The sequence below is a fragment of the Eptesicus fuscus genome, chromosome 22, assembly GCF_027574615.1.
Source record: "Eptesicus fuscus isolate TK198812 chromosome 22, DD_ASM_mEF_20220401, whole genome shotgun sequence".
Taxonomy (NCBI): domain Eukaryota; kingdom Metazoa; phylum Chordata; class Mammalia; order Chiroptera; family Vespertilionidae; genus Eptesicus; species Eptesicus fuscus.
In genome coordinates, this window is record NC_072494.1 from 755045 (window position 1) to 775309 (window position 20265).

General features: G+C 56.9%; 3 protein-coding genes and 1 long non-coding RNA gene across 4 annotated transcripts; 1 reads left to right on the top strand and 3 right to left on the bottom strand.

Moving 5' to 3' along the window:
* The first annotated feature begins 114 nt into the window (after nucleotides 1–114).
* On the top strand, nucleotides 115–804 carry H1-6 (H1.6 linker histone, cluster member). The gene has a single exon (XM_008147056.3). It carries the CDS (start codon nucleotides 129–131, stop codon nucleotides 759–761), a length of 633 nt encoding a protein of 210 aa, XP_008145278.2. The 5' UTR covers nucleotides 115–128; the 3' UTR covers nucleotides 762–804.
* A 2092-nt stretch (nucleotides 805–2896) lies between these two features.
* On the bottom strand, nucleotides 2897–3693 carry LOC129147955 (uncharacterized). Its single transcript, XR_008555160.1, has 2 exons — nucleotides 3521–3693; nucleotides 2897–3201 (listed from the first exon to the last, which is right to left on the bottom strand). It is a non-coding gene; the product is annotated as an uncharacterized LOC129147955 (long non-coding RNA).
* A 131-nt stretch (nucleotides 3694–3824) lies between these two features.
* Nucleotides 3825–4198, bottom strand: LOC103291099 (histone H4). Its single transcript, XM_028153944.2, has one exon. It carries the CDS (start codon nucleotides 4190–4192, stop codon nucleotides 3881–3883), a length of 312 nt encoding a protein of 103 aa, XP_028009745.1. The 5' UTR covers nucleotides 4193–4198; the 3' UTR covers nucleotides 3825–3880.
* A 4697-nt stretch (nucleotides 4199–8895) lies between these two features.
* Nucleotides 8896–14691, bottom strand: HFE (homeostatic iron regulator). The gene is made up of 6 exons (XM_008147299.3): nucleotides 14179–14691; nucleotides 12672–12929; nucleotides 12089–12364; nucleotides 11292–11567; nucleotides 11006–11122; nucleotides 8896–10295 (listed from the first exon to the last, which is right to left on the bottom strand). Exons 1-6 carry the CDS (start codon nucleotides 14270–14272, stop codon nucleotides 10255–10257), a joined length of 1062 nt encoding a protein of 353 aa, XP_008145521.2. The 5' UTR covers nucleotides 14273–14691; the 3' UTR covers nucleotides 8896–10254.
* Nucleotides 14692–20265: the final 5574 nt, after the last annotated feature.

The window sequence follows — 20265 nt, forward strand, 5'->3', positions numbered from 1 at the left end:
GGGCGAGGCCTAGGCGACGCACCAATCAGAGCACGCCCTGCCCTATATAAGGCGTGAGGCCCCCCCCCGCCCCCCCACGGCGCTTGACCCTCCTCCCCGGCTCGCATCTGTGGACCCTCTGCCCTGGGATGTCCGAGACGGCCCCTGTGGACCCGGCGGAGCCTGGCCCGGCTTTCATGGCGAAGCCGAACATCAAGAAGCGAGGGAAGAAGCAGGTGGGCCTGGCGGGCGTGAGTCGCAAGACTCCGAGCCCGTCGGTGTCCAAGGTGATCACGGAGGCCTTGTCGCTGTCCCAGGAGCGGGCGGGCATGTCGCTGGCCGCGCTCAAGAAGGCGCTGGCGGCCGCGGGCTACGACGTGGACAAGAACAACAGCCGCATCAAGCTGGTGCTCAAGAGCCTGGTGAGCAAGGGCACCCTGGTGCAGACCAAGGGCACCGGCGCCTCGGGCTCCTTCCGGCTCAGCAAGAAGGCGGCTCCCGAGCTGGTCAAGGTCAAGAAGGCCGCCTCCGCCAAGAGCAAGAAGCTGGTCTTGTCCCGGGAGTCCAAGTCGCCCAAGAGCGCCACCGCCAACAAGAGAGCGCAGAAGCCCAGGGCATCGGCGTCCCCGAAAGCCGCCCGAGGCGTCAGGAAGGCGGCCGGGCCCAAGGGCAGGCCCCCGCGCAAGAGCCCGGCCAAGGCCAAGGCCGACAAGCCCACGGCCGGGCGGCCCAAGGGGACCCAGCAGAAGGCCAAGCCCAGGAAGGCAGCATCTAAGAAGTAGAAGGCCCATCTTCAAAAAAGAAAACGACACAAAATAAACCCAAAGGCTCTTTTAAGAGCCACCCAAGTCGTCGTAAAGCGGCGTAGCACTGGGGGCTGCCGGGAGCTCCTGACTTCCAGGTCAACCTCATTGTAAACTCGATGTTTGGTTAGACGTGGACAGGTCCGCTAGGATCTACCTGTGCACAGGTGTGCCTGGAAGGACTCGTGTTGCCCGGCTCCACGATGCCAGGTTGCACTCTGCCGCAATGCCTCCTGCCTTGTGCAAGCTTAACCTTGACAGGGAATGCCAGCGTTGTGTAGAGAGGAGTGGAGAGCTGCTCACAGCCACAACATACCTTAATTTCCCTTTAACAAGTGCCACATTGCATCTTACACTTTTATATGGTGTCACCCTAATGAGTTTTTAAATTATTGATTGCAGAGAGGGAGAGAGAAGCATCGAGGAGGAGAATCGGCTGCTTCCTGCACACCCTCTTCTGGGGATCGAGCCCATCACCCCGGAATGTGCCCTGACCACCTGGTTCATAGGTTGATGCTCAACCACTGAGCCATGCCAGCTGGGCAAAAGGTTTTTTTGTGGGTTTTTTTTTTGAGGGATCACGAATTTATTTGACCATCTGCACACCAGGTGGCTGAGCCTGGATGGCTTCAGCCCCCAGTGTAAAAGGTTGTGTCTTAAGTCTGGTGTCCACGGGCATTGTAGGGTCATACACAGACATCAAAGCGTCAGAATGTGGATTATAAAGATTTTTTACATTTTTAATGTTAAACTGGTTTTGTTTACATTATGAGTGTGATTAGCCAGTAAGTCAAATATTTACAGTTGTCACAAGAATATTGAAATGCTGTATATCCTCATTTCCATAGTATATAGTTACTATACACTATTGTTATTGTCACATTTTTAAAAAGTTGGCTTGATAAACGATTGCTAATATGAGTGTGATTCCATGTATTTTATTTAGGAAGAGTGTATAGATGGTGTCCCACAGGCAGGAAAATGCTAACCCTAGTCTTTAGGGAAATGTTGGAGGCTGCACAGTTAGGGTCTGAATCAAACGTTTATAAACAAAACCTGCTGGTATTAATGCATGTTTCTCATTTTAAAATTAGCTTGTTTTCACTTAATTTGGCATTCTTATTTAAAATCATCGTAAATATGAAATTCATACTGTTAACCCTATTTTGGGCCTTGGTATTTGAGTGCAAAAGGATGTACCGCATCCTTTCAATTGGATCATCTCAAAGTGGCTCACTAGCACCTCGCCTTTCAGAACTCATTTGTACAATTGGGCCTCTGAGGAAAGAACTTAAATTGCATCTCATACGGAAAACGACTTAACACCATGGCTTCAGTCTGTGCAGAATCAGCCCCGAGTCCAAGCCTTGCTTGCATATGATGCCCAGTTTCCTTGGAGGCTGGACATTTTCTGCTCTGGGAATAGGCTTTGGTTACCTGACAAGCGGTGGACTGACCTCGGACCCGCAGACCCTCACATCGCGGAGGAAAAAGGACCAACAACGGGCCTCATCCCGCCCTGCAGCCACCGGTCTCCCAGCATCACTCAGATCATCGTCTGTAACCCGTTCCACACCCGATGCGCACCTGTGCTCCTCCGGCCTTTGAGCGCCTGGCACACCGCGGGTTAGAAACAGCCTGAGCGTGTGGCTCAGGGGCTGAGCATCGACCTATGAACCCGGAGGTCAGGGTTCCATTCCCGGTCAGGGCACAGGCCTGGGTTGCAGGCTCCATCCCCAGTGTGGGGCGTGCAGGAGGCAGCCGGTCCATGTTCTTTCTCACCATGGATGTTTCTCTCTCTCTCCTTCTCTGAAAACAATAAAACAACAAAAAACCCACCAAGGTTTCCCCTACCGTTCTGGGAACAGCAATTAACCCCTTCCTTTAGCCACAGAAAAATGGCCCTGCAATCCCAGCCCCGAAATTTAACATGGTTTTCCGCCCGCACCGGGCATCGTCCCTGGGAGCTTGTCCCCAGGAGGCTCATGGACACACCGTGTGGGTCAGGCCAGAGGAGAGCATTCCCGAACGCCCAGCAGCCCATCGTGAGATGTTTCTGGAAATCCTCAAAAGGCCTTTGGTTTTGTAACAGAAAGCGAGTCTGTGGATCCAACCTGAGGACATAACACTTTTTATAACCATAGGGTAATATTTGAATGGTCCATATTAACAACAAAAAATTTTCCACCGCTTATAGCTGGCACATTTAAAATGGAAAATGAAAAAATAAAAGTAAAAATAAATAATAAAAAGGAAGATGAAAAAAGGAAAAACAGCTGGGAGTCCTGGGAGCGGGGTGGGGTAGGCGCCGGAGAGCTGGAGCCGCAGGGCCGTCCGGGCGGAGGGGGTTAGAGACCCGACGGCCTCGGTCAAAGGTAATTTGCAAACAGCTTGGCCTCGGGCTTAGGGCGGGCCCAGCCTGACAACAGAAACCAGCAAAGGCAATTAATTACATTTACACCCAAATCCTGGAAAGGGGCGGGGGGGTGAGTTCACAAAGTGAAGAGCTTTCCCTTCCCGACATCGCCCGGGGCAAGTGGGTTAGAATACCCAGCCTTTCTGCCCAGGTCGGATCTAACCCCGGGGGGTCCTGTGGTCGTCTCCCCGCACCGCACAACCTGGTTTGTAATGTCTGTTCAACCCCCCGCCCTCCCTCCCTCCCTGCCCCACTGGGAACCACGTGGGCCACCCCCCCGCCCCCCGCCAGGGCTCCGCGCCGCAGGGAACTTCTCCCCAACCTCGGCCTGTGGTTGAGCCTTTCGTGGGGGTGGGGAGGCCATGGCTGAGTGGATCATCTGACAAAAACAAGGCGGGGCCTCCAGAGGTTCATGTTCTCCGATGGAAGTCCGACCCTGGCGAGAACCTCGCCCCTCTGCTCACTCCTGCGGGTCACCCCGGGAGCCTCCGCCCCCTCCCCCTCCCGATGGGCCCAGGGCGCCAGCGCCCCTGCGAACTGAAGGTTAAGGCCGCGCCGACATCAAACACAAGGAAATGCCCACAGGAACGCGAACACGACAGCGCGCTCAGCCCTTCCGAGAGGGGGTGGGCGGCCCTGAAAAGGGCCTTTGGTTTCGCTGCAGGAGCCGGTCGCTGGAGGCTCAGCCGCCGAAGCCGTAGAGGGTGCGGCCCTGGCGCTTGAGCGCGTACACCACGTCCATGGCCGTGACCGTCTTGCGCTTGGCGTGCTCCGTGTAGGTGACGGCGTCGCGGATCACGTTCTCCAGGAACACCTTGAGCACCCCGCGCGTCTCCTCGTAGATGAGCCCGGAGATGCGCTTGACGCCGCCGCGCCGCGCCAGGCGCCGGATGGCGGGCTTGGTGATGCCCTGGATGTTGTCGCGCAGCACCTTGCGGTGGCGCTTGGCGCCGCCCTTGCCCAGGCCCTTCCCGCCTTTGCCGCGACCGGACATGGCTGCAGTGACAGTGAGGGTTCGGGCTGCACGCAGCCCTTTAAATAGAATGTTGGCGGACCTGATTGAGAACCACAGGCGCTGCGTGTGTGGGTTTTTTTTTTTTTTTACACGTGAGGTCACCACGGGGAGGAGCGCGGGGAAGAGGAACATGTCAACGTTGTGACTGGCCAGTGAGCCTGATTTCATTTCCTTGAAAAGTTTTCCTTTCTTTTCTGTCTGAATTTTTTTTCGTGCTAGTTGGTAAATTAGGTGCATTTTCCTGTTGTTTGACGCTGAAAAAGAGGTTCGCTCAGTCTTTCTTTTTATTCCCACTGAGAAAGGAGTACATTATGTAACGGTTCCTGGGGGAACGTGGACGTAGTAAGGATGGTGGACTTGTCGGTGGAGGGACTTTTCCTGTCAATCCTCTTAATATTCCTGTTTTAAAAGACGAATTTTAACGGCCTTTTCCGTTTTGGAGAAAGTGTAAGCCTGGCCATGAAGAAGCTCTGGCCCTAAGGGTCCAGCGTTTGGGAAGATGGAAAGGCTGACAAAGAACTGAGAATTAAAACCTCTCCCTTCAACATGGGAACATTTACCCGTTGACGCCTTTGTATGTAAAGCCCGAGTCGGGGAGCATAACGCTGAGCTCCCAGCAGCGGCCTGGACCCTCCCTCCGGCCCGCACAGGTCTGCCTGCCCTTCCTCACCGGCTCCCTCTGCTCCTTTTAGAGACAGAATCGCTGTTTCCTGGAATCGGGGATTAAGCTAATCCGAGATTAAGGTCATCACGAAGCCCTCGGGGCCGTCCCCGGAGCGGCCTCTGATGAGGTTATCGGTTTGTAAACAAGGCTAAGCAGTTTGTGAAATTTTCCACTGAGTCACTCTCCTTGAAAGAAAAAACAACAACACCTCTCCCCATTCTGCTTAATAAACAAATGCCTATTTTGGAAATTTAGGATGAAACTGTTAATGTGAAAACATGCAAACCTGTGGGGAATGTTTGTGAGTTTATTGGAGCCAAACTGCCGACACTGGCGGGAAGCAGGCTCTCCGGGGCCTGGGGGAACGCGGAGGGTCGCCCCCTGTTTTACCCGCTACAGTCAGCGGAGCAGAGGTCCGTGGGCACAGAAACCCGCTGGGACGGTTAGGGAGGGCCCGGATGAAAAGGGGGAGTTCCCAGTGACCCTGACTTTCCACAGGTGCCTTATCTCAGATCAAAAAGACCAGGCGCAGTCAAGACAGAAGAGGATCTTTGTCGGGGAAGATACTGGCCTGGGACGACTGCCCACCATAAACCTCTCTTTAAAAGATTTAATTTCAGACCATCCTCGGGGGTGACTGCAGGCCTTCCCTGAGTCAGGTGAGCATGTGGGCCCTCGTCCACAGTCTGGCCTGAGCAGGACCACGATCATCGGACGCCCGTCAGGAGAGGGGACCCGGGAGACCCGGGGGGAGGGACAGAATGACGGGGGGGGAGAGGGACAGACTGACGGGGGGGGAGGGACAGACTGACGGGGGGGGGAGGGACAGGATGACCGGGGGGGGAGGGACAGACTGACGGGGGGGGGAGGGACAGGATGACAGGGGGGGGAGGGACAGACTGATGGGGGGGGAGGGACAGACTGACGGGGGGGGGAGGAGGGACAGGATGACCCAGGGGGGACAGAATGACAGGGCGGGGGGGACAGACAGCCCTGCGTGGCACCTGGTTTTGTAGCTTCAGAGCTGCCCCAATGGTTACCTTCTTCGGCCCCAGCTGAGAGTGGTCAGGCCGGACTTCCCCTCCCTCCCGCCGCCCGCACACGCATTGCACCCGCAGAGCCGCTCAGGGGACCCCCCTCCGCAGGAGGTTTCAGACCTGAACCGGCAGCCGGCAGCCGCGCATGCGCAGAGGAGAGAGCTTGGCCCACCCGCTGCACCGACACCTTGGCCTCCCCACGAGCGGGAGCTCAAACCGGGCCCTTCAGAAGCCGAGGCCCGCTGTCCAGCCTCTGACCACAAACAGCCAGGCTCCCAGGTCCTCCCATTAAAACGTGCCTGCCAGGGTGAGGCCGTGCGCCCCTGGGTCCGGGTGAGGCCGCGCACCCCTGGGTCCGGGAGAGGCTGTATCCCGGGACTGGGTGAGGCCGCATACACCTGGGTCTGGGTGAGGCCACGCGCCCCCTGGGTCCGGGTGAGGCCGCGCGCCCCTGAGTCCGGGTGAAGCCGCGCCCCTGGGTCCGGCCGAGACCAAACTAGAGGGAGTCGGACCTGCATTACCACCATTTGTCCACCATCCAGAGCTGAGGGGTCAGTGCTGACATGTACACATAAGGAACTGGTGGACATTGAAATTGGGTCTCAAAAGAACTGTTGGTCCAGAAAGAAACTCACTACAGACTGATTCATTTGCCTGTCAGCATAACTATTATTGCTCCTCTCACATTCGGTTCTTGTAAGTATATCTCTAGTGACATATGATCTCACTCATCTAGGGGAAATGATGAACAACATAGACTGATGAACAAGAACAGACCCAGAAACAAGGAGGCATCGATCGGACTGTCGTGCCTCAGAGGGAGGGTAGGGAAGGGTGGGGGGAGGGGGGAGAGATCAACCAAAGGACTTGTGTGCATGCATACAAGCCTAACCAATGGTTAAGGACAACAGGGGGCTGGGGGCATCCGTGGGGAGGGGTGTGGGATAGGAATGGGAGGATGAGGACAAATATGTGACACCTTAATCAATAAAGAAATTTAAAATTAAAAAACAAAACAAAAAACAAACATGCCCACCAGGCTCCCGCATCCCTGTCCCCCGGAACCCTGAACACTGAGGAACCCTAACACAGAGGCGGCGTTGAGGCCCATGAGGCCTCGGGCCTCCTAGGCTGGAGGCTTCCAGATCAATAAACCTTTCCTACTTCACACCCTGACGTTTTGAATTTTGCCCCTCCCCCCCCCACCCACACACACACAGACAGACAACTAACTGGAAGAATTCTGGCTTTTTAAAAAAATGGTTTTCTCCTTTAATATAAAGACAACCATTTTTATCTTTATGTATGTGTGTATATATACATAGATTGATTTCAGAGAGGAAGGGAGAAGGAGAGAAAGAAACGTCAGTGATGAGAGAGAATCATTGATGGGGGTCTGCACCCCAGGCCTGAGCTGCGATGGGAAATCGACCCTCGACCTCCTGGTTTATAGGTCAACGCTGAGCCACACGGTGCGGGCAGGTGTCTTGTTTTTAAGCGTGTGTGAGTGTGTTGTGTGTGTGTGTGTGTGTGAGTGTGTGTGAGTGTGTGAGTGAGTGTGTGTGTGTGAGTGTGTGTGAGAGTGTGTGAGTGTGTGTGTGTGAGTGTGTGTGTGTGAGAGTGTGTGTGTGAGTGTGTGTGTGAGTGTGTGTGTGTGTGTGTGTGTGTGTGAGTGTGTGTGTGAGTGTGTGTGTGTGTGTGAGTGTGTAAAGAATGCCTCCGGTACATGCTGTTATTATATAACACGTTTTTGCTTATACCTCCAGCAGCCCTTCACCAACTGCGCAAAGATGACGGGTCCTGTTTGCCTTCTGTCTGTGAGTCCAGGGACTCGCAGAGCTGGTGACGTTTCTTCTCATTTCCTCCCATTTCCAGGTGCTTTTCTTCACCAGGGGTGACCCCCAGGCCCCCAGGCCCAGCTCCGGGGTCTCAGGGCCATTGTGGTGTTTGACTGTGGCCACCAGAGGGCGCCCATCTCCGCAATACCCGGCCTAGTGGGCGGTTTTGCCAGAAACTAAACAAGAGAACAGCATTCAGCCAGGCCGGCCTGGCCCAGTGGGTGAGCTTTGACCTATGAACCAGGAGGTCATGGCCACCGCACAGGCCTGGGTTGCAGGCTGGATCCCCTACTGGGAGGCATGCAGGAGGCAGCTGATCAATGGTTCTCCTCATGGATGTTTCTATCTCCCTCTCCCTTCCTCTCTGCGGGGGAAAAAAAAAAGATTTTAAAATGTAAAGTTTTGGTTTTTCAAATGCGGTTGACTTGATGAACGAGGCCAGGAAAATTAAGCTAAGAAAGACTGAAAGACAACGGAGATTTATAACGTCAGCTGTGAAAAAGGAACATGAGCAGGTCCCAGGTGCCGATGGTTCATAGCTGTGTTACTGTAAAGACTAGGTGGGGTGTTTCCAGAAATCGCCGCCTGTGAAATGAAACCAACCGAAGACAAGCTGTTGCCGAGTTAATTGTAGCATGTCCTTAAGGGGTAGGAGGGTGCTTTTGGCCGCTGCTTTGAGGACAGGGTGACATATGTGTGTGTACAGCGAAAGCATGTGTCCGTGTGCTTCCAGCGTGGGTGGGAGGGGAAATGGTCACTGAACTCTAGGCGTTCCCCGCGTGGGGCGCTCTGCTCCGGAGGGAGACGCCGTCCTTCGGTGGTTTCCGTTCCTTGCAGCAAGTAAAGGAGGCAGGGACTCACACCCAATGCCGAGTCTCACAGAAGGGAGGCCGAGCCAAGGCGTATGCACACGGTTTGGTCAGTTACACGCTGATTTCTCGTTCTGCAGTTGGCTGAACCTACCTGGTTCGGGTCAGACAAGCTCATCAGGTTGGACCTGTGTCTGCAAAACGCTGTTGGGCGTTTTAACATTGAGCAAGAGCTGCCCAGACCCGAGACCCGGGTGGGGGTTAACGAAATAACCAAGGTGTTGCAATGTAGATGGTCATAGTTCTAGAGCAAAGAACAACAGTGAAGTCATCTATTCCAGTTTAATGAAAATCGTCCATGAAACAAATTGTAAGGAACTTAGAAGCAGTACAAAGTTCCCCCAAACAACACAATCCTCTGTAATAGAAGGGTAACAGGCAAATCGACTGAACCGCGCAATGACCAGTCGCTATGACGCGCACTGACCACCAGGGGGCAGTCGCTCAACGCAGGAGCGCCCCCTGGTGGTCAGTGCGCTCCCACCGGGGGAGCTCAGCTGGGCCAGAAGCGGGGCAGCTGCGGTGGCAGCGCTAAGGGGCAGCGAGCAGGTGGGTGGCAGGAGGGGAGAGGGCGCAGGCGGGGCTGCGGGACTCCCCGCACCGAGTGCGCGGGTTTTCACGCTCGGGGCCTCCCGTAAGCATGTATATGTGCGGCGGACAAATACAGCAGAAAACCCTGCAGTCCTCCACACAATTCCTCACGCGTTTATTAAAACACGTGCATTGGATGCTTTTTACATTTTCATACCGCAGTGAGGCTGAGAGGAGCACGCGTTGTGGATAGCGCTTATCACGGGCTACTGGGATGGTAGTTTCAGGTTAACTCCTTTTCCACGTTTCTACGGCGAGCACGTATTACATGTATCTTTATCCAATTGAAAAGTTTGTTTAAAAAAATAGTACTTGAGATCTCTTTGCCCAGATTCAGTACCTGCCAGCAAACTTTTGAGCTATATTTGGTCTCTTGAGGCACCTGCCCTCCGAGGCAGAAGGCCTCGTGCCACCGCTTTGCAACCAAATATATGCGGCGGCAGCAGCAAGAAAGCACCGGCCGGCCGGCCCTGGCCGGTGTGGTCCAGTGGTTAGAGTGTCAGCCCTTGCACCAAAGGGTCGCATGTTCGATTCCTGGTCAAGGGCAGGTGTGAAGGCCCAGGTCCCTCTCCATGGAGGAGACCACAGGGCGGGGACAGAAGGGCCACGAGGACAGAGACGGGAGGATCGAAAGGAAACGGGTCCGGGAAGTGCCTGCACCTGCGTACATTCCCGGTAGGAGGACGGATGCCGGGAGGAGACGCTGCCGGCTTTTTTCGAAGCTTCCGGAGAATCCTGAGTCCAGCAGCCTGGCTGCGGAGGGAGGGGCTGGGATGACGCCTGTGCGTGGAGTCACAGGGGCGGGAAACTGAGGCAGGCTCTCCCTGCAGCCTGGGACCCGCAGAGCCAGATCTCAGAGTGGTCGCCACGGGGGCTGACGGCAGGTAGGAACCCAAAACCTAACCGGGGGACGGCAGAGAGCAGGGGTTTCTGGGCCAGCTCCTATCTGGGGGTGCAGCTCTGTCCTCGAGCACCAAGGTCACCCGGGCGCCGGCTCTGAGTCTCCGACCGTCTCCTTCCCGCGGGGTCTGCAGGCTGCACCTCATTCAAGGTCGGCGAGGACATAGCTCCCCAGGGTGCCTCCTGCAGAGACAAGGATCTGGGCATCACCTTCCCGCTCCCTCACCTCCCTCACCCACTCACCTCAACTCTGACCTCTCCCTCCCCAAGGAATAAATTTTTAAAATAGCCGATATAATAAAAGGCTAATATGCAAATCGACCGAAGGCAGAACCGCCAGTCACTATGACGTGCACTGACCACCAGGGGGCAGACGCTCAATGCAGGAGGTGCCCCCGTGGTCAGTGCGCTCCCACAGGGGGAGCTCAGCTCAGCCAGAAGCCGGCTCACGGCTGGCGAGCACATTGGCGGTGGCAGCACCAAAGATGTCCAACTTCTCCCCACGGGCCCAAGCCGTCAGTCAGACACCCCTGAGGGCTCCCGGACTGTGAGAGGGCACAGGCCTGGCTGAGGGACCCCCACCCCTCACCCCCGAGTGCACGAATTTCGTGGACTGGGCCTCTAGTCTATATATGTTTTTATTGATTTCAGAGAGGAAGGGAGAGTGAGAGAGACATCGATGATAGAGAATCATGGATCGGCTGCCTCCAGCACGCCCCCCACTGGGGACCCAGCTTTCCTTCTGTGGAAACCCCGTCATTCCTGTTCCCCTGGGGAAGCCAGTGCCTCAGGGAGAGCGAGCAGAGGCCTTCTCGGGTGCCCTGGGCCCTCCCCACACCCCCCCAACCCCCCACCCCCCGCCCTGGGCAGACTTCCTCCGTCTTCCTACTCACGGGAAGCCCGCCTCCTCCGTAGGAATCTGAACAAAACCCCAGCGAGGAAGATGAGGACGACACACATGAGGGTCCCGCTGATGATGCCAAAGACCAGGGCGCCCGACACAGAGGGCTCTGAAACGGCAGCAGCCAGTGGGCGCCGGGAAAGCCGGGCCCAGGGCACCCCTCCCACCCCGGGCACCTTCCACCCAGGGCACCCCACCCCACCCCGGGCACCCCCTCCTGCCACGTGAACCCCTCTGTCCCATCCTCGACGGGTGTCCTCCCCCGGGCTGGTCCGTACCCCAGGTGGCAGTGAGGGGCTGCTCCAGGCCGGGGTGCTGCACCTGGCAGGCATATCCCTGCTCCTCCCCGGGGGGCACGGCCAGGGCCGCCCACGCCTGGTAGGTCCCGTCCCCGTTGGGCAGCAGGTCCCCGGGCTCCGCGTGCTGGGCGTCCAGGGGCTGCCGGTCCCGCAGCCACCTCACGGTGATGTTGGGGGGGTAGAAGCTCAGGGCCTGACACCGCAGAATGGTCGCTGCCGAGGCCACGTGGCACGTCACCCGCACCGAGGGGGGCACTGGGGGAAGGAGGAGCGTGTGGGGAGGGGGTCCCGCCACCCTCCCCAGGAGCACCCCGACCTTCACTGCCCTTCTGCTCCGGGTGGGAGGAAGGACACCCTGTGCAGGCCGCGCTGGAGAGACACCCACGTGTGTCCCACAAAAGCCCTGGCCGGTGTGGCTCAGTGGGTAGGGCGTCAGCTCGGGCGCCAAAGGCTGTGTGTGGATTTCCAGGCCGGGCACGTCCCCGGGCTACGGGTTTGACCCCCAGCCCCAGCAGGAGTGCGTGCTGAAGGCAACCGTCCATCTTTCCCTCCCTCCCTTCCTCTCTCTCTCTCTCCCCCCTCCCCCCCTCCCTTCCCCTCTCTCTAAAAAGGGGAGATATCCTCGGGTGAGGATGAACAAACAAACAAAAGGTGGCGACCTTGGAGCAGGATCCTCAACTCCTTCGGAGCCACACGGCCCTGGCCGCCTAGAGACCAGCGGGGGGCGGTGCCCGCACCCCCTGCACGGCGCCCCAGGGCACGGCGCCCCGCCATACCTCGCCGGTCCAGGACGCCGGCCCCCAGCTCCAGCAGCCGCCCCAGCTGCTCGGGGCAGAGCCGCTCCAGGTAGGCCCGGTTCTGCCGGGCCCGGACGGCGTTCACTTCCCACTCCATCTTGGTGGCCCAGGCCCCGGGCTCCGCCGCCCTCCAGCTCAGCGTCTCGGGGCGGAACTCGAGGTGGTCCTCGCCGTCGTAGCCGTACGTCCAGAAGCCCCTGGTGCTGTTGTCGGCCCCCACCTCGCAGCCCAGGGCCACCTGCAGGGTGTGGGGCCCTGGAGACACCCCCAGATTCGTTACCCAAACCAAAGGAGCAGGCGGCTCTCTCCTCCATCCCCGGGGCCTCAGGAAGCAAACTCCTTCCTTCCTCCATGCCTCCCAGGACCCCAAATCTCCTTCCTGCCCCCAGCACCCCAAATCTCCTTCCTGCCCCCAGCACCCCAAATCTCCTTCCTGCCCCCCAGCACCCCAAATCTCCTTCCTGCCTCCAGCACCCCAAATCTCCTTCCTGCCTCCCGGGACCCCAAATCTCCTTCCTGCCCCAGGACCTCCCGGGCCCAGCCGCCCTCCGCCGCCCCGCACCGGAGCTGTGGTTGCGGTTGTCCATGATGGTCCAGAAGTCCAGCGTGAACATGTGGTCCCAGCCTTTGAGGCTCTGGCTCAGCTGCAGCCACAGCGGGCCGGCCGCCCTGACCCACGGGGCGCGGGGCTCCGCGCGGCGGCTCTCGTGATCGTAGAACACGAACAGCTGCTCGTCCACGAAGCCCACGGCCTGGAACACGGGCAGCCCCAGGTCCGGCTCCGTGGCGCCCATCAGCAGGTAGCGCAGCGAGTGTGGCCCTGGGGAGGCAAGAGGCGGCTGGGCCCCGGGGATGGGGCGGCGGAGGCCCGGGGCCTGCGAATCAGCTCCCACCCCAGGGTCCCGGGCTCGGCCTGCGCAGACTGACGGAGCCTTCCCTCCCGGCGACTGGCCCGCCCACTCCCGCCGTGGGCCCTCCGGGTGCAGGACAGGCTCCCCGGAGCCCAGGGCGCAGGCTGCGGCCCAGGCTCAGCTCGGAGCTCGGAGCTGGGGAGCCGGTGCGCAGAGGCCCAGAGACGTGCTGAGCAACAGCCTCCAACCACGTCCACCGCGACTGTCAGGGGCCCCCGCGACCACGGGCCAAGCTGACCTCTGACCTCTCACGGAGGGGGAGTGCCCCCATTGTGAGGAAGGTCAGGGGTGGACCCCGGTGCCTGGAACAGGGGCGCATGACGCACTTCTGCCTGGGCCCGTGGGAAACTCCTAGTCCTTCCCAGGCGCCAGGAAACCTGATTCCCAAAGTCTCGGACCCGGGAGAGGCCTTTCCCCTGAGCGCCCCCCGCGGAATCAGCGCAGGAACCCGCCCCTGACACCCCAGCTCCCCCGAGCCGAGCGCGGGCGGCCCCGCCGATGGAAGCCTTGGCTGCAGGCCCCGCGCGGGGCGGCCATGAACCCTGCCCCCGGGAACCCAGAACTGAACTCCCGGCCCCCAAAAAGAGGAAGCTGGGTTTCCAGGCGGAACAACAGTCGCCAAGAATCAGTAAAACCCGCACAGATTCCTAACGGGGGGCGGGGGGCGCCCAGCCCAGGCGTGGAACTCAGACCCCAGTCGTCCACCTGCATACACGCCCCCTGCACCCGCCCACCGCAGGGGGACGCCCTCCGCAGGGGGAGCCCCTCCGCGCCCGCCCGCCCGCCGGCACAGCCCCGCCCTGGACGCGCCCCGCAAGGCAGAGCCAGGGGCGCGGTGGTCGCGGCCCGGGCGGGCGACAGGGAAACAGGACACAACCGGCAGGAGAGACGCGAAACCCGAGACTCCAGTCCCAGGACCTGCAGCCGAGCTCGGCCTCCGGGAGCCACTTGGGGTCGAGAGGGCGGGGCGGCTCTGCGCGCGATCCGCAGAGCGGGGGCCGCGGGTGGGGACCAGGCTGGGCGCCCCACGGCCCGGTCCTCCCGGGAAGGTTGGGGAGGAGGCTGCGCGGGGCCGACGGCCAGGGGTCTTGGCTCTGCAGCTCAGCTCAGCCCCGCAAACTCGGCGCCCCCCTTCCTCCGCGACCCCACCGCACTCACGCGCTCGGGCCTGCGCGACCGCGGCCCGCACCCCGAGGGCCCCCAGCGCCCCGAGCAGCAGCAGGAGCAGCGCGCGCCGGGCTGGCGGGCCCATCGCGGGCGGCGGGCGGGGACTCGGTGCCCGGAGCAGTCACTCCGCGGCCATCGTCGCAGGAGAGTTCCTGGGCCGCGCAGTCCCTTTCCGGCCGCGGGTGCGCCCGCCGCCCTCGGCCTGGTCTTCCTGCCCCCGAGCCCCGCGTGGGAAACGCCCAGGGACGGATCCGGCTGCGTCCCAGACTCCAAGCCCCTGGGCCTGCTGCTGACCCCGGGAAGGGCGGTTAAACCACTTTCCTTTTTTATGTTTTTAAGATGGATGTCAGGGAGGAAGGGAGAGAGAGATGGAAACATCAGTGATGAGAGATTCAGGGATCGGCTGCCTCCTGCCAGGGCCCCCACTGGGGATGGAGCCCACAACCTGGGCATGTGCCCGGACCGGGAATCGAACCGTGACCTCCTGGTTCCTAGGTCGACTCTCAACCTCTGGGCCACGCCTGCCGGGCGGAATTTTCATTATTTCATTTATTATATGTTTTAAGAGGGAGTGAGGACACCTTGCAGGGGGGGCAGAGAACAGCGGCCTGGAGAGTGCGGCCTAAGGAGGGTGCCCGCAGCGGGCAGGGGTCCAGGCAGGGTCCCCGGAAGGGCCTGGCTCCATTGGGGTCCCCGGAAGGAGCGGGTCATCTCGATGCAGAGGAACATTTCTCCAGGAAAGCTCGGTGGGGAGCGCGGCGCAGCTGCAGGTGTGGGCGGGCTTCACCCACGATGCGCCTTACCTCAGGCAGGTGCGTGTGCTGGGCGCCTAGCAGCCGCGGGCTCACCTACCTGGAGAGACAGGAAAGCAAAAGGAATGCTGGGAGTTGAAACTTTTTCTTTTTTAATCTTCACGGGAGAAGCCTGCAACTGAGGCACGTGCCCTTGACGGACATGAACTCTGGACCCTTCAGTTCGCAGGCCAACACTCTACCCACTGAGCCACGCAGGCCGGGCAGGAATTGAGCTTTTAAAGCCGGAATTCTCTACTGTGGTTCCTGGACCAGGAGCGTCCATCCTCACTGGGAACCTGTCAATGGCCGATTCCTGGGCGGATCCCAAACTACCGAACCGAAAAGGCAGGCGTGGGGCCTGCTCGTCTGTTTTAAGACCCCCCCCACACCCCCCCACACCCTCACACACACACCCCGCTCTGATGCGCAGTCAGCTGGCGAAGGGCTCTTACCTGCTCTGGGGCAGGGCCTGGGCGGAGCGGCCACACAGCTCCCACCCTGCCCGCCAGTGTCCACGAGTGTCATGTCCACGCCGTCAGGGGTCTTGGCTCTGCAGCTCAGCTCAGCCCCCATCTCAGCACCGTTCCCGCCGCCTTAGAGGCTCCATCCCTTTGCCAACGGCCGCGTTCGTGCAGCTCATCGTAGCAACTGACATACAGACTCACTTGACTTACTGTTTATGGGGGGAAATTGAAAGCAGATAAGCAAAATGGGGAAAATAAAAATCAGCTACAACCTCATCAGAGATAAATCGCTAAGGACAGAGCAGTGCGTCTGCTGTTAGGTGATTTTCACGGATAGAGCTCCAGCTTGGATGTGAATGTCTAACCGCCTGGTACGAGGACTTTCCCAATATTCAGGTGCGGAGTGAACACAGCCATGAGTGAGCGAGTGAATGCGTGATCAAGGTTAGACTGTGAAGCCCAGCACGCGTGGCTCAGTGGTTGAGCGTCAACCTATGAACCAGGAGGTCACGGTTTGATTCCATGTCAGGGCACAGGCCCAGGTTGCCGGCTTGATCTCCAGTAGGGGGCGTGCAGGAGGCAGCTGACCCATGATTCTCTCTCATCATGGATGTTTCCCTCTCTCTCCCTCTCCCTTCCTCTCTGAAATAAAAGAAAGGTTAGACTGTGAAGCCAACTGCAACCCCCACCCCCTTGAGGCCCTCCTGGCTCCCATGTTGCCAGAGCCCCTGGGACTGTGGACATCAGAGACGTCTGTTGCAGCCATAACCGACAGGAACAGCAGGCAAGGGATCAAGAGTCACAGCTTCCTGGTCCCATTGACAAGTCCGCGTCTCAGGGCAAATGTCCGCTGAGTCCAAAGGCCTGTTTGCTCCCTCCTGGCCCGTCCCTGCACCGTGGCCTCACTCCCACCTCTGTTCCTTTTTTAATTTTTATTTTTTACCTAAAACTCATTAAGCGCATTAGCGAGGAGTTAACAGGTGGGGTGTATTTTAATTTAATGCACTTTATAAATAGACAGAAATCTTCTCTTCGGCTCTAGTTCACGTTTTAGTGTGTGAGTGTGAGTGTGTGTGTGTGTGTGTTTGTGTGTTTACATAAGTTGCCCTCGGTCCTCAGGGCTGTCCTAGGGCAGATCCCAGCTCTCCGTCTCCATGTCCTCGCTGGTGAGGTGGTGGTTGGCATGGGATTATGGGATCGCGGTAAGGAAAGAGTGAGACTCGTGCATGGACTGTCTGGGGCACAGGAAGTGTTCAGTGAACTGCTGTGTTTATCAGTCTTCTGTCACTCTTACACCAACAGTTTCCGGATTGTGCCACATTGTGACCAAACAAATGTATATATAAAATTTTTAAATATATTTTATTGATTTTTTACAGAGAGGGATAGAGAGTTAGAAACATCGATGAGAGAGAAACATCGATCAGCTGCCTCCTGCACGCTCCCTACTGGGGATGTGCCTGCAACCAAGGTACATGCTCTTGACCGGAATCGAACCTGGGACCTCTCAGTCCACAGGCCGACCCTCTATCCACTGAGCCAAACCGGTTAGGGCTGTATATATAATTTTTAACATATGTCCCCCTTTTCCCCCTTGAGCCCTTCCAGCCCACCCCACCCCCCACCCCAGGCCTTCACCACCTTATTGTCCGTGTCCATATGTGTATAGAAGGTCATTGGTTGATCACCTCCCACCCGCTCACCCTCCCCTGCTTTCCCTCAAGACCACACTCTGTTCCATGCGTGCACATGAGGGTAGAAGTTTCTGATCCCCTGATGATGCTTTATAGGAGTGACCTTTTACAGAAAACTGTTAACAGATGCAGACACTGGGAGGGAATGGTCGCAGACTGGTGGATTAGGAGTAGACTATCTGCAGCAATGCATTTTGGGGTACACAGAGTGCCCTTGGGTCTGGGGACACACCACGGTGCAAGCGTCTGGCTCAGCCGGGGGAGTGTGAGGCCTAGGCAATGCCTACTTCTGTTCATAGTGCGTTTTGTTTTTTAAATATTTTCATTGATTTTAGAGAGGAGGGGAGAGGGAGAGAGAGCTAGAAACATCAATGATGAGAGAGAATCATCAATTGGCTGCCTTCTGCACACCCAGTCCTGGGGATCAAGCCCACAACCCGGGAATCAAACTGTGACCTTTTGGTCCGTAGGTCAACGCTCAACCACTGAACCCCATCAGCCAGGCTACTTCCGTTAATTGTTAGCCTTCTGCTCGTTCTGCCTTGGGCCCTTGAAGGGCAAAATGGCCTCCATATTTAATATCTCCCGGGGAAAACTGTCTATATGCTTTTGTCATTGTGACGAGAAAAGCGACAGTCTGTTCTCACGTTCACCTGTGCGCAACTCGTGTTTTTGTAAACTGCCCTGTTTTGTCTCATTTCTGATGAGCGTGTGTGTGCTTTAAAGGCACGTGAATTCGGGTCGATCTGAAAGGCAAAGTTAGAGTGCGAAGACACAAACTCTGCACCTCTGAGTCTTCTCATTTGTGAGAGGTGATTATAAGAGCTGTTTTCTAACACGGTATTTAGAATGCGGTTAAAAGTTTTAAAAAGATTCGATCCAGGAAGCCCTGAGCACTGTGCCTGGCATCTAATCAAGGCTCCCCGTGTGGATTACAGTCGTGTGCCCTAATGTAATACTCATGACATCACAGCAACACTGCTAATCGGAGCTGCTGTGCTCCTGGGGGCGGGGCCGTGTCCTCTTCCCAATGGCCTAGGTTGAGGTCATCTAACTATTAAAATAATAACACCGGCGTGGGTCAGTGGTTGCCTTCGACCAGGAGGTCAGGGGTTGGATTCCTGGTCAGGGCACAGGCCCGGGTTGCGGGCTCAATCCCCAGTCGGGGTGGGGAGAGACGTGCAGAAGGCAGCCGATCCATGATTCTCTCTCATCTTTGATGTTTCTCTCTCTCTCTCTCTCTCTCTCTCTCTCTCTCTCTCTCTCTCTTCCCTTTTCCCTTCCTCTCTGAGATCAATAAAAACATGTGTATATATTAAAAAATAACGGTGCTGAAAAGATAAACCCTATGCAACCTCTCTCCGTCTCCGGGGCTGTGATGCTGAATTTTCTGCGCACGTGGAAGGACGCTGGAGTGGCTTCTCCATGAGACAATGTCCTCCCGTTTCCTCCTTTGGCCTCATTTCTGCAGAGACGGACAGACCCGGCCCCCTCCCCGGGCTTCCCCGTTTATTCTAAACCGTGGGCACCACGAGGGCAGTTACCTGTATGTCTCCTGGTCAATCACTGGTTTGGGGAGTCCATGAACCAGCCCACGAGAGCTTCTTGTCCGCCTGACAATGTATTGATCTTTATATTTTTTCCCTAAAGGTCCTGCGAGCCAGCCTGGGTCTGACTGCTCGGAGCCCGAACTCCAGCATCACGGCTTCATCAACTGTGAGTCACAATCACTTCTTTCTTCCTCCAAAAGGCTATAAAATGTGAATGAGCTTTAAAACGTGCCCATTTGCAAAACAGCAATGCTGATGATCAGTAATTATTCCATGAAAGATGCTAACTCTGTTTAGTCATCGACCGATCTTGCTCTAACCTTAAAACTTGGTGATTATTGACCTCTGTTGCATTTATTCTAAAACACCCCAAAATGATCTAGTGCTTTGCGTATCAACAGTACCCTGGTGTATTCACCGCTGATGCATTCCTGTTCTTTGTTGCTGTTTTATGCCTTCATATTAGCAAAATATGAAATTCTGTGAAAAACAAACAAAAAAATTTTTTAATAACCTCCCACCTTCTGTAGCAGGGAAACAAACGGCTTATATTTGAGAACGTTCCCATCAAGAATCTGGCAGGAGCAGGTATTCTTATATCATTTGGATGTTTTTGTTAATGTTTGTAAGCAATGTACTTAGAATCACTCCTTACCCGTTCGTATCCTCCTGGTGCTCCTCACCACACATCAGGGGTGAGAAACGAGATGCAACTCCCGACCCCTGCCCGCAAGGCCTGAGCAGGCTCTCCCTGTGAGCGGGAGGGGGTTTTGCCCTCACTCCTGGCATGTGCAAGAGTGAACTGCTTTTGGGTTTGACTGATTGTAGGTGGGTTGTGTATTGAAGGCTATTGAATGCAACTTACAATGCTTAATAGAAGTCCTTGTTCTTTTAGTTTAGATGTAAAAAAAAAAATAAAAAATCTCCTGCGTCATACAATGTCAACCCAAAGTTAATGATTGAGGGCCGAGCCGGGGGCACCCTGCACCCCAGCTGTGCCAAGGGCTGCTTGGCTTTGAGCGCCACCTGGTGGCCACGAGAGCAAACAGCATCCTCCTCTGTGAAGGCCTTCAGATGGGCAAGGGTGAGACTGAGGCCAAAGCGAATCTGTGAAACTACCTCCCAGCAGTTCAAGCAGATTCGGGAGCTTTAACGGTTAGAATTCAGTTCTGGAAAAAAATTAATTCTTACTTAAAACTCTTTGCAATGACTGGTTAGCAACTGGGCGGCTTTAATGCAATTAGTTAAACGGTTTAGGCTTTGCATTCATGAGAGCCAGGGTAGGGGTCTGTTCTGCGGGACCTTTCTGTGGCCTACACTTTAGTGCAATCACCTTTCGGGGGCTGCGTGTGCGTGTGTGTGTGTGTGTGTGTGTGTGTGTTACAATCAGGGTGCCAGGCTGATCTCAGTCACATGGCAATGTTACAAACCCTTTAAGTCCTTTTACCCTTATTAGCGCATAATTGAATATAATAGGTTTATTATTACTATCACTAGTGGCCTGGTGCACGGAATTCGTGCACATTAAAAGGGGGACTCAGAGTCCCCGCCCACCCACATGCCCCTCAAAATTGCA

Coding starts and splice junctions, on each gene's coding strand:
- H1-6 (XM_008147056.3), top strand. CDS start 129: ATGTCCGAGACGGCCCCTGTGGACCCGGCGGAGCCTGGCCCGGCTTTC.
- LOC103291099 (XM_028153944.2), bottom strand. CDS start 4,192: ATGTCCGGTCGCGGCAAAGGCGGGAAGGGCCTGGGCAAGGGCGGCGCC.
- HFE (XM_008147299.3), bottom strand. CDS start 14,272: ATGGGCCCGCCAGCCCGGCGCGCGCTGCTCCTGCTGCTGCTCGGGGCG. Junction 12,930..14,178: donor GGTCGCGCAGGCCCGAGCGC/GTGAGTGCGGTG, acceptor TTGCCTCCCCAG/GGCCACACTCGCTGCGCTAC. Junction 12,365..12,671: donor CAACCGCAACCACAGCTCCG/GTGCGGGGCGGC, acceptor GGGTGTCTCCAG/GGCCCCACACCCTGCAGGTG.